The sequence below is a fragment of the Trachypithecus francoisi genome, unplaced genomic scaffold (assembly GCF_009764315.1).
Source record: "Trachypithecus francoisi isolate TF-2019V2 unplaced genomic scaffold, Tfra_2.0 Lachesis_group3, whole genome shotgun sequence".
Classification (NCBI taxonomy): Eukaryota; Metazoa; Chordata; class Mammalia; order Primates; family Cercopithecidae; genus Trachypithecus; species Trachypithecus francoisi.
The window spans coordinates 122932885-122953286 of record NW_022681468.1 but is presented as its reverse complement, the minus strand read 5'-3'; the positions used below and the strand labels follow the sequence as shown (position 1 = coordinate 122953286).

Genomic DNA, 20402 nt, shown 5'->3' with positions numbered 1-20402 from the left:
CATGGAGCGCAAAGAACCTGAAGAAATCTTGGGTTTGGCCATCCTTTAATCCGATAGGCCATTTCCACACCAAGTGGTCAAACACCGTTTCAAATAACCGGGTGAACAGCACTTCCAATGTGGTGTTCCAGCAAGTGGCTATCTTTAACCCCACAAAACCTGCAGATGTATTTGAAGGCAGGCACCAAATCAGTAGCACATGAACTCTACTGTGTTAAGAGGGTCTGCAGGGTAGGACTCACAGTGGACTTTAAAGGGGTAAGGCTGCACAAAATAGAGAACTAAAGAGCATGAAAATAAAGCCGTGCTAACAAATGATGTGCTTAAGAACTGAGACTGGCCCTGGAAATGGGGAAGGTAACAGATCACCTTGGCTATGAACTTTGAGAATGTCTGACAGTTTGGGACTGTCACAGGGAAGCCGAGTTTAACAATCCAGATGCAAAACAAGACTTTGACACAGGACAAGAGGTTAATTCTAGGGTAGTATTTGCAGTTTAGCTTTATGGGTTAAAAAAACAAAAAAGCCCCTTTTATCTGGAAGCATTTCATGGGTATTTCTTTTGGACACACTTGGTTAACATAATCACCAAGACACACATGAAGTCCTGAAAAATGCTTCTGGTACTTTTGGGGCAGTATCCCTCTGACGCCCAGGCTGGAGGACAATGGTACAATCTTGGTTCATTGCAACCTCCACCTCCCAGGTTCAAGTGATTCTCCTGCCTCAGTCTCCCCAGTAGCTGGGGTTACAGACGTGTACCACGACCAGCTATTTTATTTTCAGTAGAGATGGAATTTCATTATGTTGGCCAGGCTGGTCTTGAACTCCTGGCCTCAAGTGCTTTGCCCACCTTAGGGTCCCAGTGTTGGGATTACAGGTGTGGCCTTCTGGCACTTTTTCAAACCATGGGTGAAAATATTCAACTCTATTGTCATAGCTGGTTAAAAAGAACACTTTTCAAAAGGTAATCAATTTTACTGCAGTACCAAAAAAATGGTGTTCTCCAATTGTGCCCTCTTGTGGTTAAAGTGTTAAATATTTACAGAATTTAACCTATTTTCCACCTGGTGGGGAGCTAAACTTGAACAGCCTTCTGCGTTTCTCACCAAGTCCTGTTACACTTACTTTTAAGCCACATTATTTAAAAAATCATAATTTTTTCATCATTCCCCTTCCATTGAACTCCATGGACTCAGTATAAAATGGAACAGTCTAAATTATGGCCAACAAAATGTCACTTTAAAAAAATTATAACCAAGCTTTACAGAACACACCAACAAGCCATGTTTCTCACTGCCTGTAAGATCAGGTATTTATTCAAGAGAAGCTGTCCAAAATGATGTGACCCTTATGGAATAATCAAATTTAAGAGTTTATGCAGCAGGCTTCTTTTCCTCTGTAGTAGGTTTCTTTTCTGCAGGCTTCTTTTCAGGGGCTGGTTTCTTGGTAGCTGCTGCCTTTTTTCCCACCAGAGGCTTCTTCTGCTTCTTAACACCAACAGCAGCCTTCTTTCCTTTCTTACCTACCACAGGCTTCTTGCCTGCAACCGCCGCCTTCTCATCTGATTTGGCTTCTAGTGCTGCTGCTGCAGCAGCTGCCTTATCCACCCGGAGCTTGTGCTGCAACAAATTAGGCAGAAAACAATAAGAATCAAATTATTCTAAGAACTTAATGTATCAGTAGGAAAAAAAAAAAAAAAACAGCCAGGCACAGTGGCTCACGCCTGTAATCCCAGCACTTTGGGAGACTGAGGCGGGTGAATCACCTGAGGTCAGGAGTTTGAGACCAGCCCCACCAATATGGTGAAACCCCGTCTCTACTGAAAATAAAAAATTTAGCTGGATATGGTGGCATGTGCCTGTAGTGCCAGCTACTCGGAAGGTGGAGACAGGAGAATTGCTTGAACCTGGGAGGTGGAGGTTGCAGTGAGCCAAGATTGCACCACTGCACTCCAGCCTGGGTTACAGAGCAAGATTCCGTCTAAAACAAACAACAACAACAACAACAAAACCACTCACATTCCTGGCCTGGCGAAGAATGGTATTCCGGCGCATGGTCTTTGCATATGGGTTTAGCTTCAACATGATTCTCAGGTTTTTCAGTGGGTTCTTCTTTAGGACTCTGCGATGAATCTTCTTGCTATAAAAAGGCAGACACTGGATCAACACTTAACTTTATACACATACAAATTTTTGAAACCACCAACAGTATAGGGTTAGGGCAAGAATTACACTCTAAGTGTCACTTTACCGTGGTGCTCGAAGGGCTCTTTGGATCTCTGGGCTTTTCAAGATTCTGCTAAGATCTGTATTAATCATCTTGTGCATGGGAAGACTGAAAGGGAAAGATTGACATGTACATGTAAAAGTAATCAACCAAAGAACATGAAGCTCAACTGAAGCTTTATTTTTAACCACTATGCTCTCCAAAATATCTACTACACTATCGCTTCGTCCGGGTGCAGTGGCTCAGCCCTATAATTCCAGCACTTGGTGAGGCTGAGGCGGGTGGATCACCTGAGGTCAGGAGTTCGAGACCAGCCTGGCCAACATGGTGAAACCCCAACGCTACAAAAATATAAAATTAGCCGGGTGTGGTGGTACACACCTGTAGTCCCAGGTACTCGGGAGGCTGAGACAGAAGAATCCAGGAGGTGGAGGCTATAGTAAGCCGAGATCACACCACTACACTCCAGCGTGGGAGAGAGCGAGCAAGACTCGTCTCAAAAACCAAACCAACAAAAACCAAAAACACGGACCAGGTGAGTTCCATTTTGGCATATTGTTGCTGCACATAAGGGCAAATGGGAATAAAATTATCTAGAAAACATGTAAGCCAATTCTGAATGTTAATATCCACAATATAAACATCTGTGCTTAGTATATGAAAGATACTTACTTGTAGTTACTCTTGAGGGAAGCGGCTTTACGCCAAGTGCCATACAATTCATCTAACTTCCGGAAAGCACTCTCAGTCCAAATGCAGAAACGTCCCACATGTCCACCAGGAGCAAGCTTCAAAATGTTCAATTTGCTTACATTAAGCAGAGTAATTCCTTTTAAAGGGAAAGAAACATTAGGGAGCCTGTATTTCAACAAAAGAAACATAAATCATCTTTATGGCTTAAGAGCTACAAAAGGTACCTGAGAACTTATTATTAAGTTTCAACCATCAACGGTGCAACTCTTTCAGCCACAAATCAGAACTTCCACAAAATCATGTGTTTCAGAAACACGGACCATGAAGTGGAATCTCATCATAACAAAAGCTGAGTAGACTTGCAGACTATACCTAGTCAATATATGTAAGCAGTTTAATTACCAGGGATGTTTCTGAAAGCCTTGATGATGCCATTATCCTCATTATAGATGATGCACGGCCCCCTGCGCTGGATACGGCGACGGTTTCTCATTTTGCCTTTGCCAGCTCTCATTCGCTGAGAGGCATAGACCTACAAAGTGAGCAGTTTTAGTATTTTGATTAAGATACAATTTCTGCAATAGATCTTCAGAGTCTTAATTCCATTTTACAGATGATTAAACTGGGCACAATAACTTGCCAAGGTTACACAGAGCCTTAAATGGCAGTTAGGATTTAAACCCAAGTAATCAGGCTCTGAGGTTCTTGTTCTCTCACACATTAAGGCTTAGCCATACCACCCTCATCTTCTGAAATTCAAAGTGACAAACTGTGAACAAGGAGTATCAAATTGTGAATGTGTTCATTAAACGGACCTTTTTGATATCATTCCAGGCTTTAAGTTTCTTAAGGAGTAAAACAGCTTCCTTGGTCTTCTTGTAGCCTTCAACTTTATCTTCCACTACCAAAGGAAGTTCAGGAACTTCCTCAATACGATGACCTAACAAAAACCAATTTGACACTTACTTGGTTATCCTGAACCTTTTGGGAAATAAAAAAAAAAATAAAACGTTTTATACAACCAATAAAAGCAAAATGGCATTCAATTTGCCAAGTCAGAATTTCCACAAATATCATGTGTTTCAGAAACACGGACCAATTAAGTGGAATCTCATCATTTTGACAGTTAAATAAAAATGCAGTGGGGAACACAATAGGCAAGTTTAAGCAGACAGTTTTCTTTTTTTTTTGAGACGGAGTCTTGCTCTGTCGCCCGGGCTGGAGTGCGGTGGCCGGATCTCAGCTCACTGCAAGCTCCGACTCCCGGGTTCACGCCATTCTCCTGCCTCAGCCTCCAGAGTAGCTGGGACTACAGGCGCCCGCCACCTCGCCCGGCTAGTTTTTTGTATTTTTAGTAGAGACGGGGTTCCACCGTGTTAGCCAGGATGGTCTCGATCTCCTGACCTCGTGATCCGCCCGTCTCGGCCTCCCAAAGTGCTGGGATTACAGGCTTGAGCCACCGCGCCCGGCTAAGTAGACAGTTTTCTAAGGATATACCAAACCACTACTTGAATAGTTAGTTCCCCAGTTAAACTAGTATTTGCTGATGATTGGTCAGATTTAAGTAGTCAGACCTAATATTTAGTAAAGGATTAAAATTTAATCAGACACTTCAGGATGAAAAGAATGTGCAATTTTAACAAAGATTCATGTGAAAGAAAAGTGGGGCATTTTGTATCACTCTGATACAAAATATTTTTGATTAAAATTTTTTAAAACTGGTATGTAACATGTATTTCTGGAGTACATTTGATAACTGAATGCCCTCATTTGTCAACTGGAATATCCATTAACTAAAACATTTTATGCTAAAAACATTCAAATTATTCTCTTCTAACCATCTTGAAATGGGTTACTGTGAATAATCACCACCCTAATCATCAAACAGTAGGTGTCTTATTTCTTCTATCAAACTCTTTTATATAACTGTTACAAACCTTTAGACATGACCAGTGCTGGTAGGGCTGACGCAGCCAGGGCAGAACAGATGGCATATCGTTTTTGGGTTGTGTTCACTCTACGATGCCAACGGCGCCAGGTTTTGGTTGGTGCAAACATTCGGCCTCCACGACACATCTATTTTTCCAGTCAAGAATCACATTTCTCAAATTTTAGTAATTAAAATAAGGTTATTTCTTGCTCAGTAAAAATTTTCGTCAACCTTCTGTACCAGCTTACTGACAGCAGGCAACTGTCACTGAGAACAGAGTAAGACGCAAATTACGACATCATTGCAAGCAAAATAACCCCACAAAAATGAAGCCCCTTTCTTCAAGACAAAAATGGTAGCATTTTCACACTGTATTATCATCAATAAACCAGACCCAGTCTGCTAAATTCCATCAGAGCTGATCAGTCTTAGGTAGTGAAACAAAGGATACGTTTCCAAAAGCACCCTGGCCAGAGCGGTGAGTCCCACCACCTCGAACTCTGGGAATTCGAGCCACAGCTCTGCCAGTACCCCAAGACTCAGCACTGGTCTGATGACCTAAAATTGAGAGATAAAAACTTTAGCTGCTTCATAATAAATACCAACCTATGATTATTACGCATGGTAGCAAACAGCGTCAGAACATCCGAGAAAATCATGTGGTTCAGAAACACGGACCAATGAAGTGGAATTTCATCACTACTGTAAAGCAGTCCCTAAATTATCTGCAGAAGGTGTAAATCCATACCTGCTAATTCACTGACAGCGTAGGGCTGTCTGTTGTTTTTGCGCAAGTTGGTGTGAACAAAGTTCACAATATCTGGTCGAATAGGAGCCTTGAATACAGCAGGCAAAGTGACATTTTTGCCAGATGACTCCCCCTTTTCGGAGTACACCGATATCAGTGGGCGAGCACATGCCTAAAGAAAAAGGAAGGATTATTTTTATTGACAAGTAATGTTGGAAGCAAACTCTTCTCCTATGCCAACAATACCATTAAATACTCAATTGCAGAAGAGACCGGTATGGTGGGGCAAACAACGCTTAAACCAAAATTGCAGTAAATGACTAGAACCTTTACAAGCTCAAAATCTACTGCACATTTTTATTTTCAAAGAGAATTGTTTATTGTAAAACTTTCAAAGCAAGCCTTATAAAGCACAATAGCTAAATCAAAACCATATTGCAAGGTTTGGAGATGCTGTTTAATGCCAATTAATCAGCAAATCCTGTCTACCCAGATTCTACTCATCCCAACTTCCATCCCTGTCCCACTCACCCTCACCCTCTACTAAACACGTTTCCAAAGCTCACCAGTAGAAAGACTGGGTGATACTACTTTTTGTTTAAACCTCCAAAGGCTTCCATCTATGAGTAAAATCAAAATCCTGAGGCTGACCTACACAACACTACGTAGCATATACGGACGCTATTTGTGGAAAAGCAGTACACATGTAACACTGGTCTTATTACGAGTTGACTAAGAATTCAAACATTTTGATGACACCGAACAGAACAATTTTTAAGTGAAGAGAACCAAAAAACTTTTAATAGAGGTGATTCCTAAGCTAGGCAGAGACGAGCATTCAGAAAACAACTAAATAGGCAAGTATTCTAAGAAAAGGTCCCACTGCTCCTGAGAACGACCCATTGCTTTCCACTACTGCTTCCCGGCGCGTCCTGTGCTGGGAACCCCACGTTGCCTTTAAGATGGCTGCCGTATCGCCGCACATCCCAGTTCCACACCAGAAAAAGACGTCTTTGGTCCTCATCTCCTTCTCCTCGCTCTATCTCCTACAGATTCGATGTTCTAAACCCCAAATCCTTCTTTACTGGCCCCGAGATACGGAAAGGCCAGCGAAAACGATTTCCACTCACCATGGCGGAGAGAGGACACAACCACACTCCTCTCACATCGGATGATGCTACAGGAAAAGGAAGTGCTTACTCCTTCCGCTGTATATATAACCTTCCGCTTGACCGCCCCACATTGCCCCGCCTTAGAACCAAGACGGATACACAAAATATCTCTCTACCACACTACAAAAATAAAAACGAGAGTGTTATTTTTTTGTTTGTGGGAAATTACGGTATCTATTTTCTTCCAAAGCTAATAATAATTCTTAGAAAATAGGGACTCCTTTTCGCGGAATAATCCATAGGGGCGTGGCCAACTCTCGCGAGTCAGGGTATCTTCTCCCCAACCACCACGGTTATTTTAATTATTGCAGACGGAAATTGAAGACTATTGACACAGTAAATAGCTCTGGGTGGCTATTTGAAACAAAAGTTTAACTTTGCGGACAAATGGGACTTATGGTGGGGGGTCAAAGTAGTCCCGGCGGGGCGGGGCCATGATCCTGATATCGCCCGCCAGGCGCGCAGTTCAGTTTTGCGGTTCCGGTCCCGCTCTCACATTGGGGCGGGATGTGGCAGCGACTGAATTGCGCGGCTGAGAAGTTTTATTCTCGTCTCCTTCAGTGAGTCTAGTCTCTTCTTTTGGCTGGGGTCCTGGGACGGCACTTCTTTCCCTGGGTATCTGGATCCCCGCCCTAAGCCTCTTGCCACTCTTTGGGGATCAGCGCCTTGCCAGCTTTCCTGGGGTCCAAGAGTTGGGGAGAGGCCGGCTCTCAGCTCCAGTGTGGAGTTGACCGTGTGGGAACTTGCTTGTCTCAGGAGAAAAAGTGTACGTCATCAGACGAGGTGGAAGGTGGCAAGTGTTCCAAGAGGCGATTTATTCTTTCTGCTGATGGACACACTTGCCGTAAGTCGAGGCACCACCCGGGATACGGAAAACTAGGTGTTGGCGTCCTTCCCCTATTTAAAGCCTTGTTGACTTCTAAGAGTGAAATGTCGTGGTTAGTCTGTTAATCTTTATAATTCGAGGTAGTTGCCACCTGAGCTGCAATTGTGATCATACCTGATTGGTGTGTTGCGTTTTGAAACCACCTTTATTTTCACTGTGCTCCAAGACTTCGTTTTATTCTTATGGTGAAGTACTCCTACCAAGGGGATTCCATCAAGTTCTGCATCCTATGTAAAAATCTACCCCATAGTTCTCAAATTTAGCATGCATCAGAATCACCGGGGGATTGTCAAAACACACATTGCTGGGCCCCCCCTCCAGGGTTTCTGATTTAATAGGTCTGAGATGGGGCGAAATAATTTGTCCTCCTGACAAATGCTAGGTGTAACGGATATGGCTGGCTGGGCATCACACTTTGAGAACCACTGTGTAATCTAGCCCATGATTTCCTAAATGTTATAACTTCTCATTGTTTATCTTCATTGCTTTTTTTCCTGCTTACAAAAGTAGTCTTGCTTGTAAACGTTTTGAATAGAAAGAGCACTAGCTTTAAAAAAAAACTGGCATGTCTTGGATATCTTTCATTGTGACACCTTATAGATCTATCTCATTGTTTTTAACTGCTATAGAGTATTTCATTCTATGGCTGTTTCATCTTTATTTAAGATAAGGCCGGGTGCGATGGTTCACGCCTGTAATCCCAGCACTTTGGGAGGCCGAGGTGGGCGGATCACTTGCCAGGAGTTCTAGACCAGCCTGGCCAACATGGCGAGACCCCATCTCTACTAAAAATATAAAAATTAGCCAGGCATGGTGGCGGGCACCTGTAATCCCAGCTACTTGGGAGAATTGCTTGAACTCGGGAGGCAGAGGTTGCAGTGAGCTGAGATCATGCCACTGCACTCCAGCCTGGGCAACAGAGCAAGACTGTCTCAAAAAAAAAAAAAAAAAACCCATAAAAATTTCCTATTAACTAGGCATGGTGGTGCATACTTGTAATCCTAGCTACTCTGGAGGCTGAAGCAGGAGGATGGCTTGAGCCCAGGAGTTGGAGACCAGCCTGGGCAGCATAGTGAGAACCCATCTCAAAAAATAAATAAATAAGTTCTCTATTGATACAACTTTACCTAGACCCCCCCCCCCCCTTTTTTTTTGAGACGGAATCTCGCTGTGTTGCCAGGCTGGAGTGCAGTGGCGCGATTTTGGCTCACTGCAACCTCTACCTCCTGGGCTCAAGTGATTCTCCTGCCTCAGCCTCCCCAGTAGCTGGGACTACAGGCGCGTGCCACCACACGTAGCTGATTTTTGTATTTTAGTAGAGATGAGGTTTCACCATGTTGGCCAGGATGGTCTCGGTCTCTTTACCTCGTGATCCGCCCACCTCAGCCTCCCAAAGTGCTGGGATTACAGGCATGAGCCATCGTGCCCCACCTATTTAAACCCTTTATACTTCACGTAGAAAGTATAACACTGTTCCCCCCACCCCGCGACTGGGAATTTTCACATGGGACCTCAGATCAATACCTGCAAAGCTGAATTAATCCTTTCCTCCAAACGGACATTCTACTTCTGAATTCTGTCTCTGAAGAGTTCTAATTCCAAAACCCCCACCCTGCCTTATCTAGTCGATCCTCTTATTCTCCCTCCATCCATGCTGTTTTCATTCAGGCCATTCTCAGTTCTCTGAAGTGCTGCAACTTTTTCACAGCTATTTTCCTGGACTCCAAGTTATTACCCTCCACGTTACTGTCAGATCTTTCCCATTTAAAGTCATTTAGTGAGTTCCTCTTGGCTTTCAGGATAAATTTTATGCCCTATAGCTAAATTTCTACCATAGCTTCCTATGCTTGCCTCTCTGAGCACTTATCACCATGGAACTGTGGTTTACTTGTTGGAATCCAGTTAGGACTATGAACCAGGGACTGTGCTTTTGTTTGATATTCTCAGCATCTAGCAGGAGTGACTGGCCTCTATTACACATGCTTGAGACATTATTGCAAGACTGATTAAATACCTGGTGAAACCCCATCTCTACAAAAACAAAATTAGCCAGGCGTGGTGGCAGGCTCCTGTAGTCCCAGCTACTAGGGAGGCTGAGGCAGGAGAATGGCGTGAACCCGGGAGGAGTGAACCCAGATCGCACCACTGCACTCCAACTCCAGCCTGAGCGACAGAGCGAGACTCCATCTCAAAAAAAAAAAAAGACTGATTAAATAACATCCCTGAGTTATAAGACATAAACATCTGTAAGGATAAATCACAATCTTTCACAATATGGCAAAAGTGAATTAGTCATAGGCCTAGCTCTTCTGTTTCTGTTTCAGGAAGTCATATAGTATTAGATCAAATATAGATATAAATGGTTTCTTGAAACAGTTCTGTTGGGTTCTGTCAATGACTAAAGATTCCTTTTCAGTGTAGATCAGGCTGGTGTGCATTTTGGTACGTTAACGGATTACAGTTTAAGTGCTTTAGATTCACTATTTTAAAACTTTCTTGAATTAAAGGATAATAATTAAATGATATCCTAGAGTTTCATGCTTACATTTTGAAAAGGAAATGTTCAACATAATCAAATCTACTAACTTTGAGTAACAAGTTATAAGAATGGAGGACAGATGCTTCCATTTTAGCCCTAGAAATCTAAGGCCCAGGACCCTTAAGTAACTTCTCTGTGGTGACCTACTGATTCTGTAACAGATCAGAATCCAATCAGTTTTACTTCGAAAGGTCATGTGGCAAGTTACATTTTAATTTTAACTGGTGATGTGTTTGAAAAGACAGAGTAGAGGTAGGCAACCCAATTTCCTGCTGCCTCTGAGAATCAGTTGTACCAAATTGAGGGCAACAGTCTATTCATCTCTATCACAGGTTTCTTTTTTGTTTTTCTTTTCTTCTTAACCTAATGCTTCTTTTCTGCTTTTTTTCTCTCTCCCCAACTACATCTTAGGGCTGCTGTAAGTATGTGCTTTTTGCCTTTCCCATAGATGTCCTGCAGAGATAAAGTGATGACTGACTCCTGAGTGTGATAACAGGAGAGATAATGTAGTTCTATTTTTCACATGTGGTTCTGCATTTCAGGGCATTTAATGAAGAAAAGAAAGGAGTCCATAAAGACCCATTTCTCTATGAGGTATGAACAATTTGGTTTTTAAACACAACTATAATCCTAAAATTACCTGTTTTTATTTTTATTTTTATTTTGAGACGGAGCCTCGCTCTGTCAGCCAGGCTGGAGTGCAGTGGCATGATCTTGGCTCACTGCAACCTCTACCTCCCAGGTTCAAGAAACTCTCCTGTCTCAGCCTCCTGAGTAGCTGGGACCACAGACACAGGCCACCACAACTGGCTTATTATTGTATTTTTAATAGAGACAGGGTTTCACCACATTGGTCAGGCCAGGCTGGTCTCCAACTCTGAACCTCAGGTGATCTACCCGCCTTGGCCTCCCAAAGTGCTGGGCTTACAGGCATGAGCCACCACGCCTGGCCAGTTGTCTGTTTTTAAAAGTCAGGCTTATTGTAGTTAATTTACATACAGTAAATTTTATCCTTTTAGAGTACTGTTCTATGACTTTTTTTTTTTTTTTTTTGAGACGAAGTCTTGCTGTGTCTCGACCAGGCTGGAGTGCAGTGGTGCGATCTCAGTTCACTGCACCCTCTGCTCCCGGGTTCAAGCAATTCTCCTGTCTCAGTCTCCTGAGTAGCTGGGTCTACAGGCGTGCGCCACTACACCTGGCTAATTTTGTATTTTTAGTAGAGACGGTTTTACCATGTTGGCCAGGCTAGTCTCCAACTCCTGACCTCAAACAATCCACCTGCCTTGGCCTCCCGAAGTGCTGGGATTACAGGCATGAGCCACCACCCCCAGCCTGTTCTATGACTTCTGATAAATTATTTGGTCATCACCCTGTAATCAAGATGTAGAATATTTCTATCATCTCCAAAAATGTTCTTTTGTCCCTTTACAGTCAGCCCTTTCCCATCCCTTAGTTCCTGGCAAAAATGGATCTAGTTTTTGTCTCTAGTTTTACTTTTTCCAGAATGTCCTATAAATAAAATCATACAGCCTTTGATTCTGGCTTCTTTCAATTAGTATAATGCGTTTAAGAGTCACCTATGTTGTTGTGTGTATCAGCAGTTCATTCTATTTCTGAGTAGTGTTCCATTGTATGGATGTACCATAGTTTGGTTATCCATTCACCAGTTGAAAGACATTGGGTTGTTTCCAGTTTTTGATGATTACAAAAGCTACTATAAACATTCATGTATTTATTTAGCAACTAATATGTGCTAAGTGTTTCATAAGTAAACTCTCCATAGTTGGGGAGATAAAACCTATGTCCATGAAATAATTAGCAAACTAAAATGAAGTATACGTTAACAGACAAGCTGGGGGGAAATACTCATGAATGAGAAGCTGTACTATCTATATTTATCTATTGTGTGTGTAGCTATATATACATATATATATACACACACACATATATGTATATATAATGATATATAGCTCTTAAAAATCAATGAGAAAGATGGCCAGGCATGATGGCTTATGCCTGTAATTGCAGCACTTTGGGAGGCTGAAGTGGGTGGATCACCTGAGGTCAGGAGTTTGATACCAGCCTGGCTATCATGGTGAAACCCCGGCTCTACTAAAAAACACAAAAGTTAGCTGGGCATGGTGGCATGTGCCTGTAGTCCCAGCTACTCGGGAGGCTGAGGCAGGAGAATCACTTGAACCTGGGAGACAGACATTGCAGTGAGCCAAGATTAAGCCATTGTACTCCAGCCTGGGTGACAGAGTGAGACTCTGTCTCAAAAAATAATAAATAAAATAAAATAGCAAGACTATCTCAAAAAAATAAAAATCAATGAGAAAGACAAAAAACTATAAAAGAAGAATAGGCAAAGGACATGAGTAAGTAATCAAGAAAGAAACATACAAATAGAGTGACCCTTCACTGTCTGAATTCTCACTAACCAAACTCAAGAATCAGATATATCTGCGTAAACTCATTTATCCCTTCCTGCCTGAATTTTTGTTGCTTGATATCTGTATTAGTTTCCTAGAGCTGCTATAGGGAAATACTGCAAATTAGACAGCTTCAAACACAAAAATTTATTCTCTCCCAGTTCTGGAGACTAAAATTCTGAAATTAAGGTGTCAGCAGGGGCATGTTCTGTCTGAATTCTCTAAGAAAGAATCTTTCCTTGCCTCTTTCTACCTTCTGATGATTTCCAGCAGACTTGGGTATTGCTTGGTTTGTAAACACATTACTCCAATCTCTGCTTCTGTAGACACGTGGAACTCCTCCTGTGTATCTATGCCTCTCTCTTTCCTTTTAAGTATACCAGTCATTGGATTTAGGGCTTGCCCTAATCCAAGTTAATCCTCATCTTGATTACATTTGCCAAGATTTTATTTCCAAGCAAAGTCACCTGTATAGGAACTGGAGGTTAGATCCTCAAGATACCATTTTGGGGGACACAATTCAACCCACAATAGTAGCTGAAACTCGGTAGAGTAGAACCTAGTAGATTAGAATAACACAGTATCTTTGGTTCTCTATGCTTGGTTTCTTCATGCTTTAGTATCCAGACTAAGAAGCCAAATGGATTCAAATAATGAGAGATATTTATGATTAATAAGCATATTAGAAACTGCTGTTTACCTTGGCCAAGTGTGATGGCTCACACCTGTAATCCTAGCACATTGGGAGGCTGAGGTGGGAAGATTGCTTGAGCTGAGGAGTTTGAGACCAGCCTGGGCAATGTGGTGAGACCTTGTCTCTACAAAAAGCAAAAAAATTAGCTGGGTGTGGTGTCACGCACCTATAGTCCCAGCTACTACTACTGGGAGGCTGAGGTGGGAGGATCACTTGAGCCTGGGAGGTTAAGGCTGCAATCAGCCAAGATCGTGCCGCTGCACTCCAGTCAGGTGACACAGCGAGACCCTGTCTTTAAAAAAAAAAAAAAAAAAAAGATAAAAAGAAACTGTTCACCATCATTATTGATCAAACAAATGACAAAACAGCAGTAAGATCTTATGTTTTGCTGTGAGATGGTAAAAATAAACAATGAAAATGCTTTTTTTCTTTCTTTCTTTTTTTTTTTTTTTTGAGATGGAGTCACTGTCGTTCAGGCTGGGGTGCAGTGGCGTGATCCCAGCTCACTGCACCTCTGCCTTCCAGGTTCAAGTGATTCTCCTGCCTCAGCCTCCCAAGTAGCTGGGATTATAGGCGCCCGCCACCACGCCCTGCTAATTTTGTATTTTTAGTGGAGACAGAGTTTCACCATCTTAGCCAGGCTGGTCTCAAACTCCCCACCTCAGGTGATCCATCTGCCTTGGCCTCCCAAAGTACTGGGATTACAGTCGTGAGCCACTGTGCCCAGCCATAAAAATGCTTAATGTGCTGATATAAGTGTTGGAAGTATAAATGTGTAGGTACAACATTTTGAAAGGCAGTCTGATAGTATCAGTGTGATTTTAGGTATTCATCTTAAGAAAATAATTCAAAAGTGTTCACTTGAATTGATGTCATCAATTGTTTATAATAGCAAAAAACTGGAAACTAGTAAAGTGTCATACAATATGGAATTAGTTATGTGACAAAAGAGCTGTGGTACTGGACTGCCAAAGAACATTGAATGACGTAGACATTCATGATATAAAACTATTAGAATCCTGTTTTTATTAGGCAAAATCCTATCTAGATATCTACATAGATACATTTCTATTTTTATTATGATGTTTTAAAGAGATGGGATCTTACTCTGTTGCCCAGGCTGAAGTTCAGTAGTGTGATCAAAGTTCACTGCAACCTCAAACTCCTGGGCTCAAGTGATCCTCACACTTCAGCCTCCCAAGTAACTGGGACTACCAGTGTACCACCATACCTAGCTAATTTTTTTTTCTTTCTTTTCTTTTTTTTAGAGACACAGTCTTGCTGTGTTGTAGCTTGTCTCAAATTCCTGGCCTCAAACCATCCTCCCATCTCAGCCTCCCGATTAGCTGGGATTATAGGTGCCACTGTGTCCAGCATACATTTGTATTTAAATAGAGTTATATGCTTGGAAAAGGAATGTGTACCAACCAGGCTAGTAACGGTAATGATTATCTTGGGTAGAATCTCACTCCATTGCCCAGGCTGGAGTGCGGTGCATGATATCGACTCACTGCAACCTCCACCTTCTGGATTCAAGCAATTCTCCTGCCTCAGCCTCCCAAGTAGCTGGGATTATAGGCACCCACCGCTATGCCCAGCTAATGTTTGCATTTTTGTTTATTTATTTTTTCTGATTTTTTAAGATGGAGTCTCGCTCTGTTGCCTAGGCTGGAGTGCAGTGGCACATTTTGGCCCACTGCAAGCTCCACCTTCCAGGTTCAAGCGATTTCTGCCCCAGACTCCTGAGTAGCTGGGATTACAGGCCCCCACCACCATGCCTGCCTAATATTTTGTAGTCTTAGAGATGGGGTTTCACCAGTTTGGGCAGGCTGGTCTTGAACTCCTGACCTCAAGCAATCCACCAGCCTCAGCCTCCCAATGTTCTGGAATTACAGGCGTGAACCACTGTGCCTGGCCTAATTTTTGTATTTTTAGTAGAGACAGGGTTTCCCCATGTTGGCCAGGCTGGTCTCAAGCTCCTGACCTCAAGTGATCTGCCCGCCTTGGCCTCCCAAAGTGCTGGGATTACATGCGTGAGCTGCTGCACCCAGCCTGTTTTCAAACTTTCGAATAAACTTCCAGTTGGAATGAGAATGTATAAAGTTTTGGCCAGGACAGTGGCTCATGCCTGTAATCCCAGCACTTTGGGAGAGACTGAGGTGGGAGGATTGCTTGAGGCAAGAATTTTGAGACCAGCCTGGACAATATAGAGAGACCCCATCTGTATGAAAAATAAAATAATTAACCAGGTGTGGTGGCACACACCTGAAGTTCCAGCTACTAGGGAGGCTGAAGTGGGAGGATTGCTTGAGCCCAGGAGTTTGAGGCTGTAATGCACTATGCCTGTGCCTGTGAATAGCCATTGCACTCCAAGCTGGGCAACATAGTGAGACTCCGTCTCTTTTTTTCTTTTCATTTTTTTTTTTTGAAACGGAGTCTCACTCTGTCCCCCAGGCTGGAGTGCAGTGGCACGATCTTGGCTCACTATAAGCTCTGCCTCCTGGGTTCACACCGTTCTCCTGCCTCAGCCTCCCAAGCAACTGGGACTACAGGCGCCCACCACCATGCCTGGCTAATGTTTTGTATTTTTAGTAGAGACAGAGTTTCACTGTGTTAACCAGGATGGTCTCAATCTCCTGACCTCGTGATCCGCCCACTTTGGCCTCCCAAAGTGCTGGGATTTCAGATGTGAGCCACCGCGCCTGGCCGAGACTCTGTCTCTTAAGGACATTTTCCATTGACTTGCACAGAACTGGTCTTTATGTGTTTAAATAGTAGAAATATACAAGTGTATATATAACATTGTTTGATGCTTGTTTTAACAGGCTGATGTCCAAGTGCAGTTGATCAACAAAGGCCAACCAAATCCTTTGAAAAATATTCTAAATGAAAATGACCTAGTATTCATAGTGGAAAAAGTGGTAAGTAGTGGTTTGACTTTGTGATTGTTTAATTCTCCATAACCAAATATGGTTTCTTGGGAATAATCTAACATGTACACGTTTTAAAATCAGCATCACTGAAAATGAGTTCTCATTCTTTTAGAAGTAAGTATAGTGCTGTCCAGTACAAATTAATATGAACCATATATGCAATTTAACGTTTTCTAGTAGCCTCGTTAAGAAAGAAACAAGTAAAATTATCAATAAATCGATAAAATTTACTTATTTCTTTTTTTTTTTTTTGAGACAGAGTCTCGCTCTTGTCACCCAGCCTGAAGTGCAAATGGCGCAATCTCAGCTCACTGCAACCTCTCCCTCCCGGGTTCAAGCGATTCTCCTGCCTCAGCCTCCCGAGTAGCTGGGATTACAGGCACCTGCCACCACGGCCGGCTAATTTTGTATTTTTAGTAGAGATGGGGTTTTTCCCATGTTGGTCAAGCTGGTATCAAACTCCTGACCGCAGGTGACCCACCCGCCTCGGCTTCCCAAAGTGCTGGGATTACAGGCATGAGCCACAGCACCTGGCCTTTTTTTTTTTTTTTTTAAGATAGAGTCTCGCTCTGTCACCCAGGCTGGAGTGCAGTGGTGTGATCTTAGCTCACTGCAACCTTCACCTCCCGAGTTCAAGCAATTCCCCTGCCTCAGCCTCCCGAGTAGCTGGGATTACAGGCACCTGCCACCATGCCCGGCTTTTTTTTTTTTTTTTTTTTTGTATTTTTAGTAGAGAAAGAGTTTCACCATATTAACCAGGATGATGTCGATCTCCTGACATTGTAATCTGCCCACCTTGGCCTCCCAAAGTGCTGGGATGACAGGGGTGAGCCACCTCGCGCTGCCACCCTGCCAACTTACTTCTTTTGTTGTTCAGTTCCATAAATTTTAACACATACGTAGATTCTTGCAGTCACCACCACAATCAGGATATGTAACAGTTTCATCTCGCTGAAAAACTCCCTTGTTGTTATTATTGGCAAGCCTGAGCTATTTTGTAAACACATGGATAATTGTACCCACTAACACCAATCAGGTTATTGCCCTAAGAGGAATAGATAAAAAGACTGTGGGCCTAAGGTTATAGCCCAGAAAGAAGGTCTTCCTGTTTTGAGAGTAAAAAATCCAAGAACATTTGGGTTTCCTTTGTATTTTACCTTTACCTAATCATTTTGTGCATGTTGGAGCACTTCCTTTTCTACTTTTAAGATAGCCTCGCTCTGTTGCCCAGGCTGGAGTGCAGTGGTACTGTCATGGTTCACTGCAGCCTCCACCTCCCAAGCTTAAGCAATCCTTCCTCCTCAGCCTCCTGATTAACTGGGACCACAGGTGCATGTCACCACCCTGGCTGAATTTTTTTTTTTTTGTAGACACAGGTCTCCCTGTGTTGTCCAGGTTTGTCTCGACCTCTTGGGCTTAAGTGATCCTCCTCCTCAGCCTCCCAGAATGCTGGGATTACAGGCATGCGACACCATGTCCTGCTGAGCACTTCCTTTTCTAAAAGCATTGGTTGCTTCCTTTGCCATTAGCAACTAAGGTCAGTATCTTTTTATAGGACAGTGGAAATGCTCCTAATGGCAAGATTTTTTGGTACCATGCTAGTCTGTGGCTGTTCTTGCCCAAACCCAATCATTTGTGCTTAAGGGTATAGAAATAAGTACCCTTGTCATATGTTCTGCTTGTCGTTATTCTGTAGCATAGTAAAGAGTCGACTGTTATCTTAAGTGCTCTTTTGTCTGGTTAAATAATTAACATTTTTAAAGCCTTTAGAAAAGGAAGAAACAAGTCATATTGAAGAACTTCAATCTGAAGAAACTGCCATATCTGATTTCTCTACTGGCGAAAATGTTGGACCACTTGCTTTACCAGTTGGGAAGGCAAGGTAGGTTTTCTCTTATGCTGAGTAGGAGTGGCGACTAGGATTTAAATAGAAACATTCTTATAAACATTGGGAAAAATAGGCCTCTAGCCCTTATGTCTTCCTTCATCTCCCCGACCCCCTGATAAGTATACCCAACCAAGGATAGTTCTACTTGAGTATCTGATAGGTATCCCAAATGTGACCAAGAATACTGCAGCTATCTTCCCTTTCTCTACACCTCTATACCAATTTATTGTTGTTGTTTCTCAATTGTTTTCCTTATGTATAATCTGGTTCTCCTCCAGTCTTTCTTCCTCAAGTGAAAGCCTGACCAAGCTTCCTTCCTACTTAAAATCCTTTAGTGGTTCTTCATCGACTTCATGATAAAACCCAAATTCCTTAAGAATGACATATAGGAACCTTCATTGCCTAGCCCCACTGGGCCTCCACCAGGGGTGGTACCATACCCAGAGGGAATTGGAAATATAGGGGAGTATTTGGTTTGTCACAGTGACTGAGGGGAGCTACTGGCATTTAGTGAACCTGGGCCGTGGATGGTAAACATCCTGCAATGCATGGGACTGTCCCGCACAATGAGCAGTTATCTCACCCAAGGTGCCAGTAATGCTCCTGTTAGAAACCTGAGAGCCTCTGGCTACCTCTCCAGCTTCGCTTCCTGCCTCCCCACTGTGTAGCTATGCATAGTTCCCTCTGTCAAGCCCGGTCTGGCCTCCTTCTGCCTCCAAAACCAGAAAGTCCTTGTCTTACAGATGTTCTGGTGGATATAGTCATGCAAATACTAACAGAATGGTATGAGAATGATAACTACTGTAATAACATTCACAAAATGATTCCTTCATGCTGGTTTTTATTTTCCTCTATGGAAGTTTCTTTTCTTTTCTTTTTTTTTTGATTCGGAGTTTTGCTCTTGTTGCCTAAGCTGGAGTGCAATGGTGCGATCTTAGCTCACTGCATCCTCTGCCTCCTGGGTTCAAGTGATTCTCCTGCCTCAGCCTCCCGAGTAGCTGGGATTACAGGCATACACCACCATGTCTGGCTAACTTTTTGTATTTTTAGTAGAAACAGGATTTTGCCACATTAGCCAGGCTGGTCTAGGCCTCCCAAATTGCTGGGATTACAGGCGTTAGCCACCATGCCCAGCCTAGAAGTTTTAAAAGTTTAATCAGCCTTTTCCTTCATAGGTCTTTGATTTCAGTCATATTTGGCCTGTTTTCTCCCTACAACTTTAATGTTATTTATTTGTATTATTTTCTCTAGCCAGTGTTTATGTGGGTTGATTAATGTGCTTATTTCTTTGCTCTCCATTTCTTCTTGCATTTTCCTTCTGGGATTATTTCACCTCTTTTTAGAAATAAAATCCCCTGGAAAATTTTTTTCCTGGACGTCTGTTGGTAATAATTTAGTTTCCATGTCTTTGAAAAATAAAAATGTAAGCCACATTTTTGGGTGACTTTCAATTTTGATATACTTTCAAATTTACAGGAAAGTTACAAGAATAGTACATGAACTTCTGTATATCCTTAATCCAGATTCACTAGTTGCTTAGATTTTGCAGCATTTGCTTCTTTTTCTTCTTCTTCCCCTTTTCCTTTTTCTCTCTCTTGTATGTCTTTCTAGATAGATATATGCAAAGCAGTATATTGCTATATATGTATTCATATATAGGTATATATGTATATTGTTACAACTATATATCATTATAACAGTATGTTTATAACTATATATTCTTATAACTATAGTCTGTGTGTATGTGTGAGTGTATATATATATCTATGGTAATATACACACATACACCATTTTAAAAATGAAGTTTTGACAATGTATTGAAGATATGGTACTCTTTTACCCCTAAATACTCCTCTTTGTATTTTCTGTGAACAAATATATTATTTTACATAACCATGGAACAATGATCAGAATCTGGAAATCTAATATTATTACAATACCGTTATCTAATCAGAGCCCATATTCAAATTTTGTTAACTGTCTCACTAACTAATGACTGAGCATCATTTTGTGTTTATTGGCTCCTACTTCTTTCTTTTCTGGTTTTTTTTTTGAGTTTGCTCTGTCGCCTGGGCTGGAGTGCAGTGGCCAGATCTCAGCTCACTGGAAGCTCCGCCTCCCGGGTTTACGCCATTCTCCTGCCTCAGCCTCCCGAGTAGCTGGGACTACAGGCGCCCGCCACCTTGCCCGGCGAATTTTTTGTATTTTTTAGTAGAGACGGGGTTTCACCATGTTAGCCAGGATGGTCTTGATCTCC

At 42.4% G+C, this 20402-nt stretch overlaps 2 protein-coding genes and 4 non-coding genes across 9 annotated transcripts in view; 1 reads left to right on the top strand and 5 right to left on the bottom strand.

Annotated features, from left to right (window-relative positions):
* Positions 1–28: 28 nt before the first annotated feature.
* RPL4 (ribosomal protein L4) lies at positions 29–6825 on the bottom strand. The gene is made up of 10 exons (XM_033189667.1): positions 6732–6825; positions 5602–5773; positions 5305–5411; positions 4861–4999; positions 3739–3863; positions 3326–3455; positions 2903–3059; positions 2255–2338; positions 2023–2143; positions 29–1623 (listed from the first exon to the last, which is right to left on the bottom strand). The coding sequence occupies exons 1-10, from the start codon at positions 6732–6734 to the stop codon at positions 1378–1380; spliced, it is 1284 nt and encodes a 427-aa protein (XP_033045558.1). The 5' UTR covers positions 6735–6825; the 3' UTR covers positions 29–1377.
* On the bottom strand, positions 3200–3269 carry LOC117071721. Its single transcript, XR_004432469.1, has one exon. It is a non-coding gene; the product is annotated as a small nucleolar RNA SNORD18 (small nucleolar RNA).
* On the bottom strand, positions 3975–4046 carry LOC117071720. Its single transcript, XR_004432468.1, has one exon. It is a non-coding gene; the product is annotated as a small nucleolar RNA SNORD18 (small nucleolar RNA).
* On the bottom strand, positions 5061–5159 carry LOC117071825. The gene has a single exon (XR_004432565.1). It is a non-coding gene; the product is annotated as a small nucleolar RNA SNORD16 (small nucleolar RNA).
* On the bottom strand, positions 5487–5558 carry LOC117071722. The gene has a single exon (XR_004432470.1). It is a non-coding gene; the product is annotated as a small nucleolar RNA SNORD18 (small nucleolar RNA).
* A 214-nt stretch (positions 6826–7039) lies between the features above and the next one.
* ZWILCH (zwilch kinetochore protein) overlaps positions 7040–20402 on the top strand; it is a 44767-nt gene continuing 31404 nt past the window's right edge. The window contains exons 1-4 of one of the 4 annotated variants that reach the window (XM_033189664.1): positions 7040–7333; positions 10741–10792; positions 16150–16245; positions 18021–18139. In XM_033189664.1, the coding sequence (XP_033045555.1) occupies positions 7281–7333; positions 10741–10792; positions 16150–16245; positions 18021–18139 (320 nt within the window). In that variant the 5' untranslated portion in view covers positions 7040–7280. Of the gene's footprint in view, positions 7334–7529; positions 7618–10740; positions 10793–16149; positions 16246–18020; positions 18140–20402 lie in introns of those variants that run through there. The other 3 variants (XM_033189663.1, XM_033189665.1, XM_033189666.1) reach the window with 3 other exon arrangements.

Bases quoted from the DNA above. Each gene is read 5' to 3' on its own strand.
- RPL4 (XM_033189667.1), bottom strand. The intron at 2,339-2,902 runs GTAAGTATCTTT...TTTCCCTTTCAG, and splicing joins TCCCTCAAGAGTAACTACAA to TCTTCCCATGCACAAGATGA. The intron at 1,624-2,022 runs GTGAGTGGTTTT...AATTTGTTGCAG, and splicing joins TTCTTCGCCAGGCCAGGAAT to CACAAGCTCCGGGTGGATAA.